The sequence below is a fragment of the Apteryx rowi genome, unplaced genomic scaffold, assembly GCF_003343035.1.
Source record: "Apteryx rowi isolate R43461 unplaced genomic scaffold, aptRow1 scaffold_3, whole genome shotgun sequence".
Taxonomy (NCBI): domain Eukaryota; kingdom Metazoa; phylum Chordata; class Aves; order Apterygiformes; family Apterygidae; genus Apteryx; species Apteryx rowi.
This window is the reverse complement of record NW_020449418.1, coordinates 6866329-6880849: the sequence shown is the minus strand read 5'-3', so window position 1 is coordinate 6880849 and position 14521 is coordinate 6866329. Positions and strand designations below refer to the sequence as shown.

At 53.6% G+C, this 14521-nt stretch overlaps 1 protein-coding gene across 5 annotated transcripts in view; it reads right to left on the bottom strand.

Annotated features, from left to right (window-relative positions):
• Positions 1-4598: 4598 nt before the first annotated feature.
• Positions 4599-14521, bottom strand: part of ARL3 (ADP ribosylation factor like GTPase 3) — a 29453-nt gene continuing 19530 nt past the window's right edge. For 3 of the 5 annotated variants that reach the window (XM_026069891.1, XM_026069887.1, XM_026069888.1), the window contains one exon: positions 11717-12719. In XM_026069891.1, coding sequence (XP_025925676.1) covers positions 12600-12719 — 120 coding nt within the window. In that variant the 3' untranslated portion in view covers positions 11717-12599. Of the gene's footprint in view, positions 4929-9429; positions 9725-11716; positions 12720-14521 lie in introns of those variants that run through there. The other 2 variants (XM_026069890.1, XM_026069889.1) reach the window with 2 other exon arrangements.

Below are 14521 nucleotides of genomic sequence, written 5' to 3'. Positions count from 1 at the left end.
CGCTTCGCTCTGCTGCAGCTCTTCCCCCGGGAACGGCAACTCCGGCGGGAGGCGCCGGCCTCCTTTTGGAAACAGCCCGCTCGCCCCTTTCGTGGGGCCGCCGCGGAGGGGACCCCGAACCCTCCGTCCSCGGGAGAAGGGCCCCATCCCGGCGGGCTCCTTCCTGCCGGAGCGTCTCCATCGCGCTCGGCCGAGGCCCCGGCTTTGGCCGGCGCCGGCGGACGCGTGGGAGGGGAGCGGGAGCCGCCAGGAACATCTGYGGTTTCTGCCGCCGCCGGAGCCGCCCGGGCAGCCCGGTCCCGCACYGTGCCGAGGGGCCGCGGCTCCCGCTACGGGAAAAGCGGCGTCGGGGCCCGGCCCGCTCCCCGCCAGAGCCGCATCCTGCCCTGGCTCCAGAACAATCCCCATTGTGGTGGCCGGGGCCGGCGGCTTTCCTGCCTCCGCGGGGACCCGGCCCCCCGCATCCGGCCCGTCCGGCTGGGGACCCCCAGGCCGGATCAACGGCGGGGGGGGGGGGGGGGGTTGAACTCGCCCCCTTTCTCCGGGGCTGCTGCCGCCAGCCAGGAGCAAAGGAGGTGCGAAAAGGGACGCAGGCGGCGAGGGACCCGCCGGGAGCCGCGGCCCCTCCTGCTGCCCGGCCTGGCGCCGTGGTGAAGCAGAGCGGCTTTCGGGGGCCGTGGGGGGGGCGTTTCTGCCCTTCTTTTCCGGGAGGGGTTCCTTCGGGGTTTTTTTCCAGTGGTAAAGGATCATCGGTTTCCCTCTGGCTTGGCTTCTCTCCGCGCCRCCTCCCCTTGGCTTTCCTTCGTGGAAAATGGGAAGGAGAAACGATCTCTGGAAGAAATTCATGGGGAGGAGGGACCCTGGCGCCCAGGCCCAGGTCCGATCCTGGGGGGGCGGCAGCGGGCACCTCCCAAATAAGGTGCCGTATCCAACCCTGGGGAGAGCGCCGCCGTGCTCGGACACCTCAGGAAACGTCCAGACCCTGCAAAGCCGGAGCTGAGCAATGCCGTGGCTCTCCGGATAAGACCTACCCCGCGGCTTCCCGAAGCGTACCGCACTGGACCCGCTTCCTCCCGCGCATCCCAAACAAAGTCGTAAATCATTCGGGAGGGCAGAAAGGCCGGAGCRAATCCAAGCTGCTTTTTCCCACTGAGCCGCTTCGTCCGCTTCCTGCCTTTCTCCAGGCTCGGATGAGGCTGGCCGGCCCCACTGCGCCTGCCGGTCCTTGCTGGGGGGGAAACTGAGGCAGGGGCACAGGCCTGTTGGCAGCCCCCGGACCCGGCGGGACGTGGGCTGGGCGCCCCCGGTTTGGGCTCACAGCTGTCCTTCCTCCTCCTCCTCCTCCTCCACAGCTGCCTCCTGCCGTCGGAGCCGGCAGCTGCCGGCCCCGGCGTCAGACATTAAAGCACCTGTTGCCCACAGCCGGGGGGGGGGGGGGMCACACMSGYCCCCCCCGGCGCCTTAGGCGGGAGCAGGGCGAGCAGCCGGCAGAGCCGGGGGGGTCGGATCGGCCTGTCAATAAACAGCTGGAGTTGTGAACGGGGAGAGATGGATCAGGAGCCGGGGGAAAACATGTCACGCAGCGGGAAGGGGAAGGAGCAGCTGGGCCGCCCGGCTCGGTGCCTGACGTAGGACGCGGGGCCTGGTGGGAAAAGGATCCCGGGGGCCGGGCGGCGCTGCTGGGGGGGGGGGGGCTGATGGGGAACAGCTGGAGCTGGACACGCACATCTGGAGGAGCGGGGAGCAGCGCCGGCCCCGGTACCCACCGCTGCCTAACGGAGGGCGGACATGAGCCGGGGCTTCCGTTTGTGACCAAAAGTCCTATTTTTCACCTTGGAAAAGGATGTTTGCGTGAATCTCCCGTCCCCACGCCACTGCCTGTCACCGCTCTCAGTTTTACGGTCTTTCAGGCTGATTCCTCCCCCCGCCCAAAATGCTGTTTTCCCGCATGCTCCGATGGCCAGAACTGGGTTATTGCTTGCAGATCTCCGCTCGCGTTAGCCAATAAAAAGGAAATCTCTCGTCCTTGCGGAAAGGCAGACGCCGCAATGTCGCACGCCAACTCGCGGGAGCCTTTTTCGGCTGCTCTTCCCAGGGGACTCCCAGCCCCCAGGCCGCCCGGCCGGGCACCGGCGCTGCCTCCMGAGGAGCCCCCCGGTCCGGCCTAGAGCCGGAGCGAAACGCCCCCGCGCGCCGGGAATTACGCCCCATGCTTAAACATGAGCAGTATATTTAGATGCCGTCAATTTAAGTTTGCACATCAACCTTATAAATATGAAAGCCCATCTCGGAGCGCTGTTGAAGACACCTCATCAGCCCTTGGAAAACATGCGGGAATATTAATTAGCGAGATTTGGGTATTATCGCATAATGAATAAATGAAGATCCTCCGCYGCAGAAGATGAATCACTGTCGGCTTTTTAGTTTTTTTAAGAAGTACGTGTCTCCGCCGGCCCCCTCCCAGGCAGGCCCTGCCGCGGGGCTGCGGCGCCCGGGCCCGGCGGAGGCGACGCGAGGCGCCTGCTGCCCTTTCTGTGCTTTTTGCCAACGGCCCAATTTGCGGGACAGTTTGCATGGATTTTTTCATCGTTCGCCCCCAAAATACTCAGGGCCGGTGGGGAAAAGGTGGCGGGAGCGGGGCTGGGAAACGCCGCCAGCGGCCGGTGCCGGCAGCCGGCACGGGGCCGGGGGGGGCTGCTGCTCATGGGGCCGTTTCGCGGTGCAAAGTGCCGCCCCGTTGCTTTAAAAACTTATCCCCAGCTTGCTCTGCTCCCCGCATCCTCCGCTCCCTCCATCCCGGCCAGGAGGTGAACTTCCCCGTTGCCGTAGAAACCGCGATGAAGGACACACTTCCAATGGGGGGAATAAAGGCAAACAAAAAAAATGGCTTTGTGTCCTCCTGGCCCGGGATGTGGCGACTCGGGCGTCTCTCTTTGGGGCGCCCCAAAGAGGCGCGTGGCGGAGAGGCATCGGGGGCTCCGGGTGCCCCGAGACCCGGGCGCCCGGAGCTGCCGGTGGCGGCGGTGGCGGCGGCGGCGGCGCGTGGGTGCGGGGAGCTGCCGGCAGCCGGAGCTGCCATTGTTTGCCTTCAATCAAGATGTTTCAGGCAGAATCAAAAGCACCAACTGGGGAAATCATCATCACAAAAAATCTTGCGCCTGCAAAATAGGTCAAGTAAGACTCCAAAGAGAGAGAGCGTCTGATCTGCATTGCAAGGAAGAATAGCAACAGCTGTGAGCCCCAGTATATATGGGGGGGGGGGTAAATATATATATCCATGCATATGTATAACCGCTTACAGCTGTTGGGCCGTATGTTCATTAGGGCCAACTGTTTTGGAGGCAGAGGGATCAGCGCTAATCGGGAAAGGGAGTTTATCATCACATTCAGAGGCAAAAGTGTCAGGAGCAACTGCAGCCCCCCCCCCCCCCCAGCCCGCACCAGCTGTGCCGCGCTCAATGTGCCTGATTCAGCAGCTCCCGCCCGGCTCCGGCGGGGCTGCCAAAGCTGCCCGTCCCCATCCCCATCCCCATCCCCATCCCGGCCCCAGCCCCTCCGAGCCGCCCCGCAAATCCCCCCGTGGCACCTCGGTTTCCCGCGCCCGAGCGCGGCGTCCCGGCCCCTCGCATGTCCCCAGCCTGGCTCCGGCCTCACAGATGCCAGCTATAAAAACGAGCTCCAAAAAAAAAAAAATATCTCTATAAATCCTGCCGCGGGGACGGAGGAGCCGGGGGCAGGACAGCTGGCCCGGGCCACCCCGGCGGCCACCCCAACCCCGGCAGCCGCCCCCCCCCGGCGGCTCTGCAGCAAGGGCGACTTCTACTTAAAAACACCTCTCACCCGGCCGATTTGCTTGCAGGACGGTCCCGCCTGCTCCTGGAGCGGATCCAGCAGGGGCCTAACCCACCTGAGAGCACCCCTTCCTCCCCGGATTAGCCAAAGGGGGCTGCGTTTTGCCGCCCTCTTGTACGGACGCTGCAGCCGTCCCGCTTCAGACCGGGATTTTTTCCCCCCCTCCTCCATTAAAAAGGATGCCGATACTCATCTCAGTCAGCCGGCTAAACGGGAACGGTGTAGGGAGGCGCACACATGCGCACGCTTGTGCCATTCCCAGAAAGCCTTTCCCGGCGGCCCTCGGCGCCAGCGCAGCCCGACTGCGGATTTACGGGAGTTTCGCGTCCAAGCAGCACGGGAAAGGGAACTAAGGGAACAGATTGCAATAAAAAATACGACCCCCCCCCCCCAAATTCGGCCAACTGAGCCCTAAGCAGCAATTTAGCCGGGAGCCAATCACAAACCTGCAGCATGAGCTTGTTTCCACTTAAACAAAATAAAATAATAATAAAATTTTGAAAGAGAAGCTCTTAGTTGCAGCACCATGGTTGGTGCAGCAGCCCGGTGCCTCGGTTAGGAGGTAAAAGACGAGGACCGAAATCTCCAGCTCTACGGTCCCGGGAGATTTCTGCATCGTGTTAAAGGCGGTAGTCTAGGGTGCGCGAGGCCGTAAACAGCAGGGAAACAGTGGTCAAAGAGGAAGAAAAAATCTCACTGTTTATTTCTCCTTCAGGCTGTGGATTATTATTCCTTTTTTTTTTTTTTTGCATCCAATCCACTCGGCTCCTTGTCCTTTCGGGAGCACTAAATTCATCATGTAAATGTAAAGCCGGGCTTGTGCAGCGAAGGTGGCTGCGGTTCGCTCTAGCAGGCGCATGCAAGGTCACACACAGCCTTGCCATAAATTACAGCGTGTCCCGCTGTAAACGGCACCAGGAGAGGGGAAACGCGGAGCCGCCGGGGCAGGGGGCCGCGGGGGCCGATGCATAACGCCGTGACAAGTCAAACAACTCTCAGGGTGTTCACTTGCCAGAGAAATATTCTTCACATCCAATCCATTAGGCAAACAAGATGAAAAAGTATTTCCTACTTTGCTGAAAAAAAAAAAAGCAGGAATCGGTATAAAGCGTGCCTTAAAAAAAGAGAAAAGAAATTAAGTGTGACCATCTATAATGTTTTTTCCAATGGCTCTGACAGCCTTCCAGGCATCTTGGCTGTGCGGGGAAGGAGCCGATGTTTCAAAGAGCTCTAACAGTTTCTCTTTTTTTGGCCTGTCCTGGTGTTGCAGGAACAGTAATGGGTCAAATTAGTTGGAAAGAAACAAAACCAGAATTTGCTCCCCCTCCGATACGCCCACAAACTCAGTTTCACTGAACCAAAACCAAATTATTCGCTGCTTTTCTTTTTCCCACTTAACCTTCCTGCCAGATCAGTGGGGAACGGGTTTCATGAGATACGCTTCTTTTTAATACACAAAATAAATTTTGAAACTATTAGAGGCTCCCAAAGTCTGTCTTTCTTGCCTTCTTGCTTTAAAGATAATTTTGGACTAGTTCTGCTACCATCAACCGTCTCCTTTTTCTGGGGACGACAGAGGGGAAAAGCGGGAGAGTCATTTCACCGACCGAGCAGCAGCTCCTTGAGAAGACGCAGTCTTCGACTGCCCGTTGGAAACACGAGCCCGTCGAAGTAAAGCACCACCCCAAAACACAGATCTGTCTTTCTACTAAATTTTTATTTATTTATTTTTTGACAAAGACATCTAAATTACACATCGAGTAACAACATGACCAGATATCGCAAATACCCCTTTTAGGTGAAATTCAAAAAGGGCCCATAAAAGAGGGAGCTTGCGGGGACCCAGCCGGACCAGGGGATGCAACCGAAGGAGACGGCCGCGAGCTTTTGCTYTCGCGGAAGAGGGAGCCCTTTGGGGCGCAGTTTGCAGCGTGCCTTGCGGGGGGGGGGGTGCGAGCTTGGTGGGCTGCTCCCGTCCCAGCAGCGCTAAGAAGACAAGTCTAGTGATCAGTTGCATTTTCAAAGGAGAAAAAACTCATTAACGTGCGAGAAGCAGCGCTGGGAGCGCAGGGGAAAGGAGACAGCATTGCGTGCGGCTTTGGTCAGCGTTCTCCAAGGGCAAGGGAAGAAACCTCTCCATCAAACCTGCGCGAGGGGTGAAAAATCCCGCGGCAGGCAGACGAGGACACGAGTCCCCACRCCAGACCCTCGCTGCTGGAGCAGGGACTTGAAGCCACGCTTCCTGCTGTGCCCTTGGAGAATTTCGCTTCTCCGTCATCTTTCCCTTCCGGAGAGCACAAGCGGGCAGGAGAGGCRTCTTTAATCTAGCACAAAGGTAAAACCAGATTTAACGGCGTGAAAGTGAAGCAAGACAACCTCCCCTTGGGAAGGGAATTAACCCCTGCGACAAACTTCTCAAGGCCTGGGGTGGATTTGCCTGTCACCGAGAGCCTTTAAATCGAGGCCGGGCGCCGTCCTACCGGAGGTCGCTCCGATTCACCCGCAAGTCCCCGAGCCGGCTGCAAGGCTCGCTGCGGGGGTTTAACGGCCTGTGCTATGCGGGAGGTCAGCAGAGAGGAACGTAATGGTCCCTTCCGGCTTTAAAAACCTATGAATCGATGCAACGCGTGGCAGAGCTCCCCCCGTACCAATGAGATGGTTTGCGTCCCTCCCGCCTCGCCGAGAAGAGGGCAAAGCCGACAGAGTTGGAAGGACAAAGCCTCGCTCACACGATTAGCACAAACCAGACAGCATCGGAAGGGCTGAGAGAGGAGTACGGATTTCTCTCCGTGATGGCAGACGTTTTGGCTTGCTGCAACCGGTTTTACAGGTGATATTCGGCCAGGCGCTGCACGGGGTATAGCGGGCTGTACGTACATCCAGACAAGGAGTCGCAGGCGAACAGAGCCTCCAAACCATTTACATTTCCACCAGGTCAATGCGCAGAGATATGTTTACAACACAGAGAGCATTTACGGCCATCACCGCAGGAYGATTTACTTCAGTCACGGTCATTCCCACCCTCCACCTCCAGCCTCCCAGCACGGCTCTCTGCGCCGCGTCCTCTCTCGCACTGCCGGGCGCAGGTGGACCACATTCCCGGGCTGGATTTTAGGCACAGCTCGGGGGGGGGGTACAGATACGAGCAACYAATATGTGGAGCTGCACACAAGCATGCAGAATGAGCCAGCAAACACTTCTGGATCCTGAGTTCAGTAAGGCAACTTTTCTTTCCAAACTGGAGCTATAGGAAATTTATTTTACGTCTTTTACACACATTTCCAAGTTTAAATAATGTGAGCCTAAAAAACCCAATTACTCCCCCAGATGCTTCTGGGATGCAAAAAGCTAAAACTGTGACACAGGTTGGCTATCACAGGGTAAGTTTGCCACTGGTTAGCAAAGCAGACAGAGAGCAGAGAAGCTCCCAACTCAGCCCCCTTGCAAGCGGTAAGGAGCAACTCCAGAGTCCCCAGGGGGATTTCGCTGTGTGGTAACTGGGGCAGAGGAGAGGTACTACAGCATCTCACCCTGCACTGAACGTGCAGCGAGGGTAAATCCAAGGTCTGGGAGTCCCTACCGCAGAGTTCGGCACTTAGCCACCTGGCTAGCACCAAGCGTACCTCTGAGAAAGGGCTGCAATGGTTTACGGCGCTTGCATCAGGCGGATGCATCGCTAACAAGGAAAGGGGACCTTCCACACATGTGCTGGGATGCCTTTCTCCTCCTTCRGCTGACTAGCCGCCGGGAACGTACGCTGCTCAGATTCCTAGGGGTCCTGATAAGCTAATGCAGCTGGAGAGTTACTGAACGAGCTACATTTAAATGAATCTTTCTCTGCATCGTATGACTCCTTACTCATTCCATGCAAAGCTAGAACCGTGTCACTTTGTGTCATTAGCTATTGCTTAACAGATCACTTGAGCCTGCTTTTTTTTTTTTTCTTCCCCTCCCAGTCTTCCGGTTTTTAAAGTAGGGCTGTATTACTCCAGTATGCACATCCTGCTTCAGCGCTGGAGACAGATGCACTCAGAGGGTGCTGACTCACGGACACAGGCAGATTCAAGTCGCATTGCTAAAGCAGTTGCTGTCCCAGCTGTCCCTCTGCCCCCAGCCACGGCAAAGACAGCTGAACTACGTGCAGAACAACCCCCGGAGCACCACGGTACAACCTGATGTATGGGGGAACCTGGAATCGGCCCCAGATGATTTTAATCTGCTGGGCTGTAGCACACAGGCGGCCAGGAGCTGCTTCGTGCACAGTGCAGATGTTTCTGCCATGAGGTGGCGACGGCCAGGGGAAGGGAGGAGCAAAGAGCTGGGAGCTCCAGGGGTGTCAGCCGTCTGCCTGGGTCCATGAGTCAACTCGCTGACGCGTGGTAAAGCCACATGCTCCAGTAGACGCAGCTTTCCCCATCCTGCCCGCCGGTCCGTCTCCAAGAGGTTGAAGGGGCTAATGCACTCCCTAGTCGTTCTTTGGCCTTTCGCAGGCAGGCAGCAAACAAAGCTGGCAAGCAGGGCAGCGGGATTATTTTACCATCTGTGCATTCGAAACTGGCCCAGGAGTCACCAAGCTTGCTTCGCACAGGACATGGCAGCGCTGGCGTGCTAATGACTCCCGCTCGCTGTCAGCTGGGGCTGGGTTTGAAGCGGGGACGAGGAGGTGGAAAAAACATTCTTTCCCGTTTCATTGGCTTCATCCTTTTAGAGGAAAGACAGCTCAGGGAAGAATGAATCCTCGTTTTACAGAGTGCTTCCCATCTGCTGTTCAGYCTCCTAACCCTCTGCCGGGCGATGTGCAACCGGCACGGGGCGAGGGCGATCGCAGTCCCTGCGCAGTCAGCCCGCACCAGGGCAATCTCCCGAGCACCCCGAAGGGCTAAGCAATGCCCGGATAGCGAGGGGGGTAGGAGAGTTTATTTTGCACATTTTGAAAAGGAAACCTGGGACCTGGTATCTCATTCTAGAAAGTAATCATGAACTTAATTGCATTTTGCTGCAGAGTTGCCTTAACATCAAGGGAAAATCAACAGGGATTGTTCAACATCAAGGCTAATCTCACATATGGAACTTACTGAACAGAGGAACCACGTTTTTGCCGGCTCAAGGTGAAATGCTGGGCTAAATTCTCCTTCAGCTGCGAGAAAAGCCCTAGGCACACTCATCCTGCAYTACTCCAGTTGTAAAGAGCCTCAATTATACACGCATAACCCTTCTCTTCCTTCCACAGCGGTGTCGCAATGCAACAGTGTCTCGTTAGGATCAAACTCCTCTTTTATGGCTACAGGAATATGTGGAAGCCTTCTACCCTCATTACACAAAAGACTTCTTAGCAGCCTTTTTTAAGAAACTACTCACGATTGGTAACAAAATCGCATTTTATCTGTCACTGAGGGAAACCTGTGACTGACGCCTGAGAGTGTCCTCAGCAACTGCAAACCCACATGTATAGGGCAGGTTCTATGAACATCTAAGCAATTACAGTAACTCACCGCTCCCTCTGCTCCACGCTCAATCACAGTCTTGCTTCTGCTTACAAACTTGCTTGCTAATCAGACATTTAATACTATTTATGCATAGGGAGGAAATATATAATTCCTTTATTGGGATAAAAAAATGATACTAAAGAGCAGGTCAAGTTCCAAATCCAGCAGTAGGTTTTAACYGATGTTGTTCCCTTTCTTTTTCTCTCTCTTTTTTTTTCTTTTAACAGCTGTAGCTGTGCACAGATGGAAAAACATTTGGTCAGAAAGCAGCAAATTAGCGTTTTCAGGCTAGAATTCTGCTCCCACCGCTCCTCCATTTCCATGCAGCTCAGAACGCTTTATTTCTTCTTTGCATTGACATTTTTGCACACCCAATTCATGCCGTCCTTCAGACAGAAAAAGGTAACGTTAGTCCAGCAAAGGGAACAGGAATCCCCCAATCCCACAGGACTGCCATTCTGCAAGCGCAGTACTCTGCCTCCCCATCTGCCCCACACCTGTCCTTGGAGCCCCCAAAACTTTGTGTAAAAAACAAGTGCTTCGTCGCTCAGTGGACGTTATCACAGGGAGGTTATTAAATCCTTCTTCTGACCATAGAAAGTATCATTGTCCCATCACGTCACAGCGCCTAGGTCCTTTGAGAAAGGATCACTTTGCAGCTCAGGTATGTCAGTGGCAGATCAAGGCTCAGTTCCAGCTTCAGCTACAGATGATCTGTGCAATCTTGGGCAAGTCATCTTATCTTTGAGACTGTGGATTTAGGGAACTGTTGGTTTTAGAGTCAGCTCCCTATTGGGAATATGGCTCTAATTCTCTGCTCTGCTGCCAGTTCCTGTGTGACCCTGGTCAAATCACTTCAGCTCTGATCCACAAAAAACACTGAAATAACCGGATCCGGACTCTGTGTTCCCTGTGCCTTGGGCAATCCCAGAAAATGGGCCTTGTAATGGCCCTATTTCACAAGGGTTCAGTGAGGACAGATGTGGTCAAGTTTTAAGAGGCTGAGACACTCTTTGGGGTATTTCTGCAAAAACACGTGAGCTACATCTCTGACTTCTGCAAGCAGTATGGTAACACTTCYGCTGTGGATAACCGAGCCGTGAGTTTATTGCTGGGATCCCAGAATGGGATACGCTACTGAAGGGCAAAGCAGCACTTTATCTGCTCCTTTCACTTATCTGTTGTGGGACACACAGAGCAGAGTGCAAGATATACAGTCTTCTCATATTTGAGTCCTGTCAAATCCGCTACCCTAAACACAACATATCTGTGCTGACGGGGATGCTCAGGGCAGAGGGAAGGCAGGGAGGCTTTTGCGAAGGAGAGGGGAGCAACACACCTTCGTGCTTGTAAACTGGGCAAAAGTTCCTTGGAGCTTTGGAGGGGGGAATCCCACTGCGTTATGTTTAACGATCATTTTTTGATTATTAGAATGACAGCGAAACCCTAGAAAAGACCGGAGTCTTTGGGCCACCATTGCTACTGGCCCCGGGGAGCATTGGTGCTGCCTTCCTGTGCCCTTGATCCCAAACTACCAAAAGGCTGCCAAGGAGCTCAGCTTCCCCAAGGACGCACGGCCAAAGGCACAACACAGCAGGCCCATCCGGTGAGCCACGACCACGCAGCTGGGGTGCCTCTCACCACCGACCATGGTGGCCATGGCAGAGGGGAGGTAAAGAGTTAAGAGAGRAGAGAGGGAGTCCTCAGGGCTTAATCAGAAACAGAGAGGTTCTCACTTGAAAATACCAATTTACCTTGATAGCTGCGCTATGTGACACTTCTTATCTGAAGGGGAGCAGCAACTTTTGAAATCGGCCCTTGCTGCTGTGTTAAATAAAGAATAAACAAGCCCAGTTTCTACCGGGGCGCACATGAGGCCCTCTACTAATAACACTTCTAAATCTAACCTTGGGGAGGGCTGATGTCTCCAGTTTCATTTATTTATCTCCACGGCAGAGATCAGTGTAAAACAAATTGTCTGAAATCCTCAGAGCAAATGGGAAAAGACGAGAGGTAGATTCATTTTAAGGCCCAGTAGCTTTGTGTCTTCCCCTTTCAATAACACTGATAACCTAGGTGTAAAACATGTAATGCCTTAAGCAATCAATAGCGTGGTTTAAAGCTTATCACTTTAGAGAGAGAGGGAGCGAGCTGATTCCCAGAGTGTGGAATGCCAGGGCTCAACAACAGGGCTAGGAGGAGAGGTGTCGAGCTTTTGGCTTGATTGTGTGCTTTAGAAATCTGCATGATTGCTCGCAAAAGAGTAAAAATAAATAAATAACTAAAAATGCTCCCACAATGATTTCAGCTTCCCCTGCCTCGGAAGCAATAATCACATTTGCACACATCATGGCATACAAGGCAAGCAGAGCTCCTCATTCATTTTGAATGTAGGTTTATTTGCTGAACCAGAACAGCTGAGACAGCTTAAAGTAATAAATATCAGCTGACACCCTCTGCTATTCAGCACAGTAATCCCAGAAACAATACATCACTGCAAAACAACAAACATGCATCCTATCTTCTACCTAATCCGACCACAACCTGAATTCACAGTGATTAAAACTCTGCCTGCTGCCATTAGGGAGCTCGGGAAGGGGAAAGATGGACCATTTTAGCACCAGTGCGGCGAGGGTCATAAAGCAGAGTTTATGATGAGATTTACCATGGCTGGGAGCCTGGCTGCATCAAGCATATAATGAGGGCAAAAGAATGACATAGCAAAATGCAAGAGGAAAGGTGAACCCAAACAGGCTTGAAATACATAAGTAGGTCACCGAACTTTTAAAGAAGGAATAGATTTTAGTGGCATGAGGTAATTGACAGGAAAATCATATTTAATTGTAAGTATCCACCTCCCTGACAATGATAAAGAGAAAATGAACATTCCCAGCTGTGTTTTTGATGCATCGAAGAGGTATGTGTGAGACGTCTTCCTCATTTTCAGCCACATCTATAGCTTCCAGTGCAACTTTGTTGGGGGGAGGGGGGGGACATGTGTTCTACAGTGTCCCCAAACATTTTGCAGAAGGGCAAATGCAATGGCAAGCAAAAGGAACTAAAAGGTATGCTTGAAGTTTCTCCACCTAAGATTTGAAATGGGACAGAGGGTTGGCAAGACAGAGAAATCCAGGGAAGCTACTACAAACAGAAAGAGCTGCTACAGAGGAGGCACACGGGAAGGAGGAGAAATGATGCTTGAAAGAATCAAGTCCACAAGGAGTCAGCTGTTGTCATCCTTTGTCCCTACACACTCTGCCCCTATATCTGCATGTTTAAAAGATGGCTCTGTGCAGAAAGCACAGTCCCTACAGTGACATTCAGATCTTGATAGATGTCCTTGTGCTGCTTTGTTGAGACACAGAGACATCGGCAGGTATTCTGCAGATGGAGACGGATACAATATTAGTATTCCAGCCTCAAGTCAACCATGGGAAAACTTAGCCAGGGAAAAATTTCAGATCTTTCAGATTCGGCTCTCTTAGCTCCTTGACAAGSAGCTAGTAAACTTTACCAAAGCAAAGGGAGAAAACTCCAGGGAAGAGGGTAATGCACCGCAGAGCAACGCCGCTTGGCACAGCCCTGCCTCGCTGCAGTCGCATCGGCTGTTGCACTGGGCGAGCGGTACCCTAACACCCTTTGGGAAAGGGCTGCCAGAGCCTCCCCCGGGAGAATCCTGAAGCCCTTCCTGAGATTACGCTGCTCTGCTTGCTTACGGCCTGCATTAGCAGCTCTGCGGCTACGGGAGCAAAGTAGTCTGACTTCAAACGCCAGTGAACAAGTCCCTTTCGCCCCATAAAAAGCCTCCCAATTTCTGCTCCCTGCAAGCCAGGGATCAGGCAAGGCCACAGACTTGTGACCCCTAATGTGACCTTAAGGACAGCAAAGCTTAATCCTTTCATGTAATCCTCTGTCTAACATAACAAACTGGGTCAGGCAAGTGCAAAATTCTCTATCTCTAGCATTTTTAGTGCATGTTATTTTAACTGTCACTTTATTTTCCCTCTGCAAACCTAGGACTTTGCCTTCATTATCTTTCATTTATTTGCACATCCAGTCATTGTACACACAGGCTTTTTCAGGCTCCTGCAGGTACAGTATCCACTGTTTTTTGCCTGGGTGCAAGTTTTTCTTATGTCCTCTGAGACCTTGTATCCCTGATGCTGCTGTAGACTCCCTTCTYACCTGCTCAAAAATCACAAGATTTTGCCTTACGATTTGGAAACACAGTTGCTTTTCCCCAGCAAGCACTAGCTCTGCCTGCCCCAGGAGAGCCGCAGTCATCAAAACCGGTTTTAAATCACATTTACAAGTAGACACAAAACCTTGTTAAAATGTGGAAGATTCCCATCTAGCCTGCCTTGGCTAAGACATCTTTAAGACAAAGCTGAGCCCCAGGGATACAGCACATAAGATTGCTGGGGGACTGAATCTTGCCCTTATGAAGATTTGGAATTGCAGCATCAGCGCAGCTAGGTCTTTGGCTCTGTTCTCAGCTGGGCTGAAACAGCTGAGGAGGAGAAAGTGTCTCAGCCCTTCAAACAGTCCTTTGGGCCTGACTAGCCCTGGCATAAATTAGAGAAGTTTAGTGGCTACTCTCATTTCCACTGGCTTTTAGTGGTCTCCAGGGGACTGTTATGCTTGGGAGACTCCGGACACAATATGCTGCAGCATCGTTCTGGAGGGCGATTCCTCGGGGCAGGCTGAGCTCCTGCTGCCTTGATCTGAAGCTCTTGCTTCAAACAAGTAATGAGCTGCAGAGCATGGCTCGGTCCAAAGCCTTGAGTCATGTTTAATGCACACCCTAGCCCCTAAAAATCACCTCCAGCAAGAGGGCAGGCAGCAAAGCAGAGGAGTCCTGCCTGCTTTCACCCCACCCTGGCCGGCCAGGGCAGAGCATATATAGCTTTTGCATGCCCARGTACTACAACTGGCAATCGGGTCACAAAACATAACCTCAAGAGAGCTTATGCGGCAACCAAAAGCTGTTGTGAGGCAACRRTTCCCTTGCGTTTCTCTTACTGTCRTTGCTGGAGTTGGCAATCACCTCCCTTGTTTGCTACACCACGTGCAAGGGTMTCAGCRTACGYTGGAGCAGGACTCTCCRTTYCAGAGGCAGAGTCCAAATGGCTGCGTAGGGGGGAGAAAAGGCTTTCCTGCTTTGCAAACTAGGTCTAAAGGAT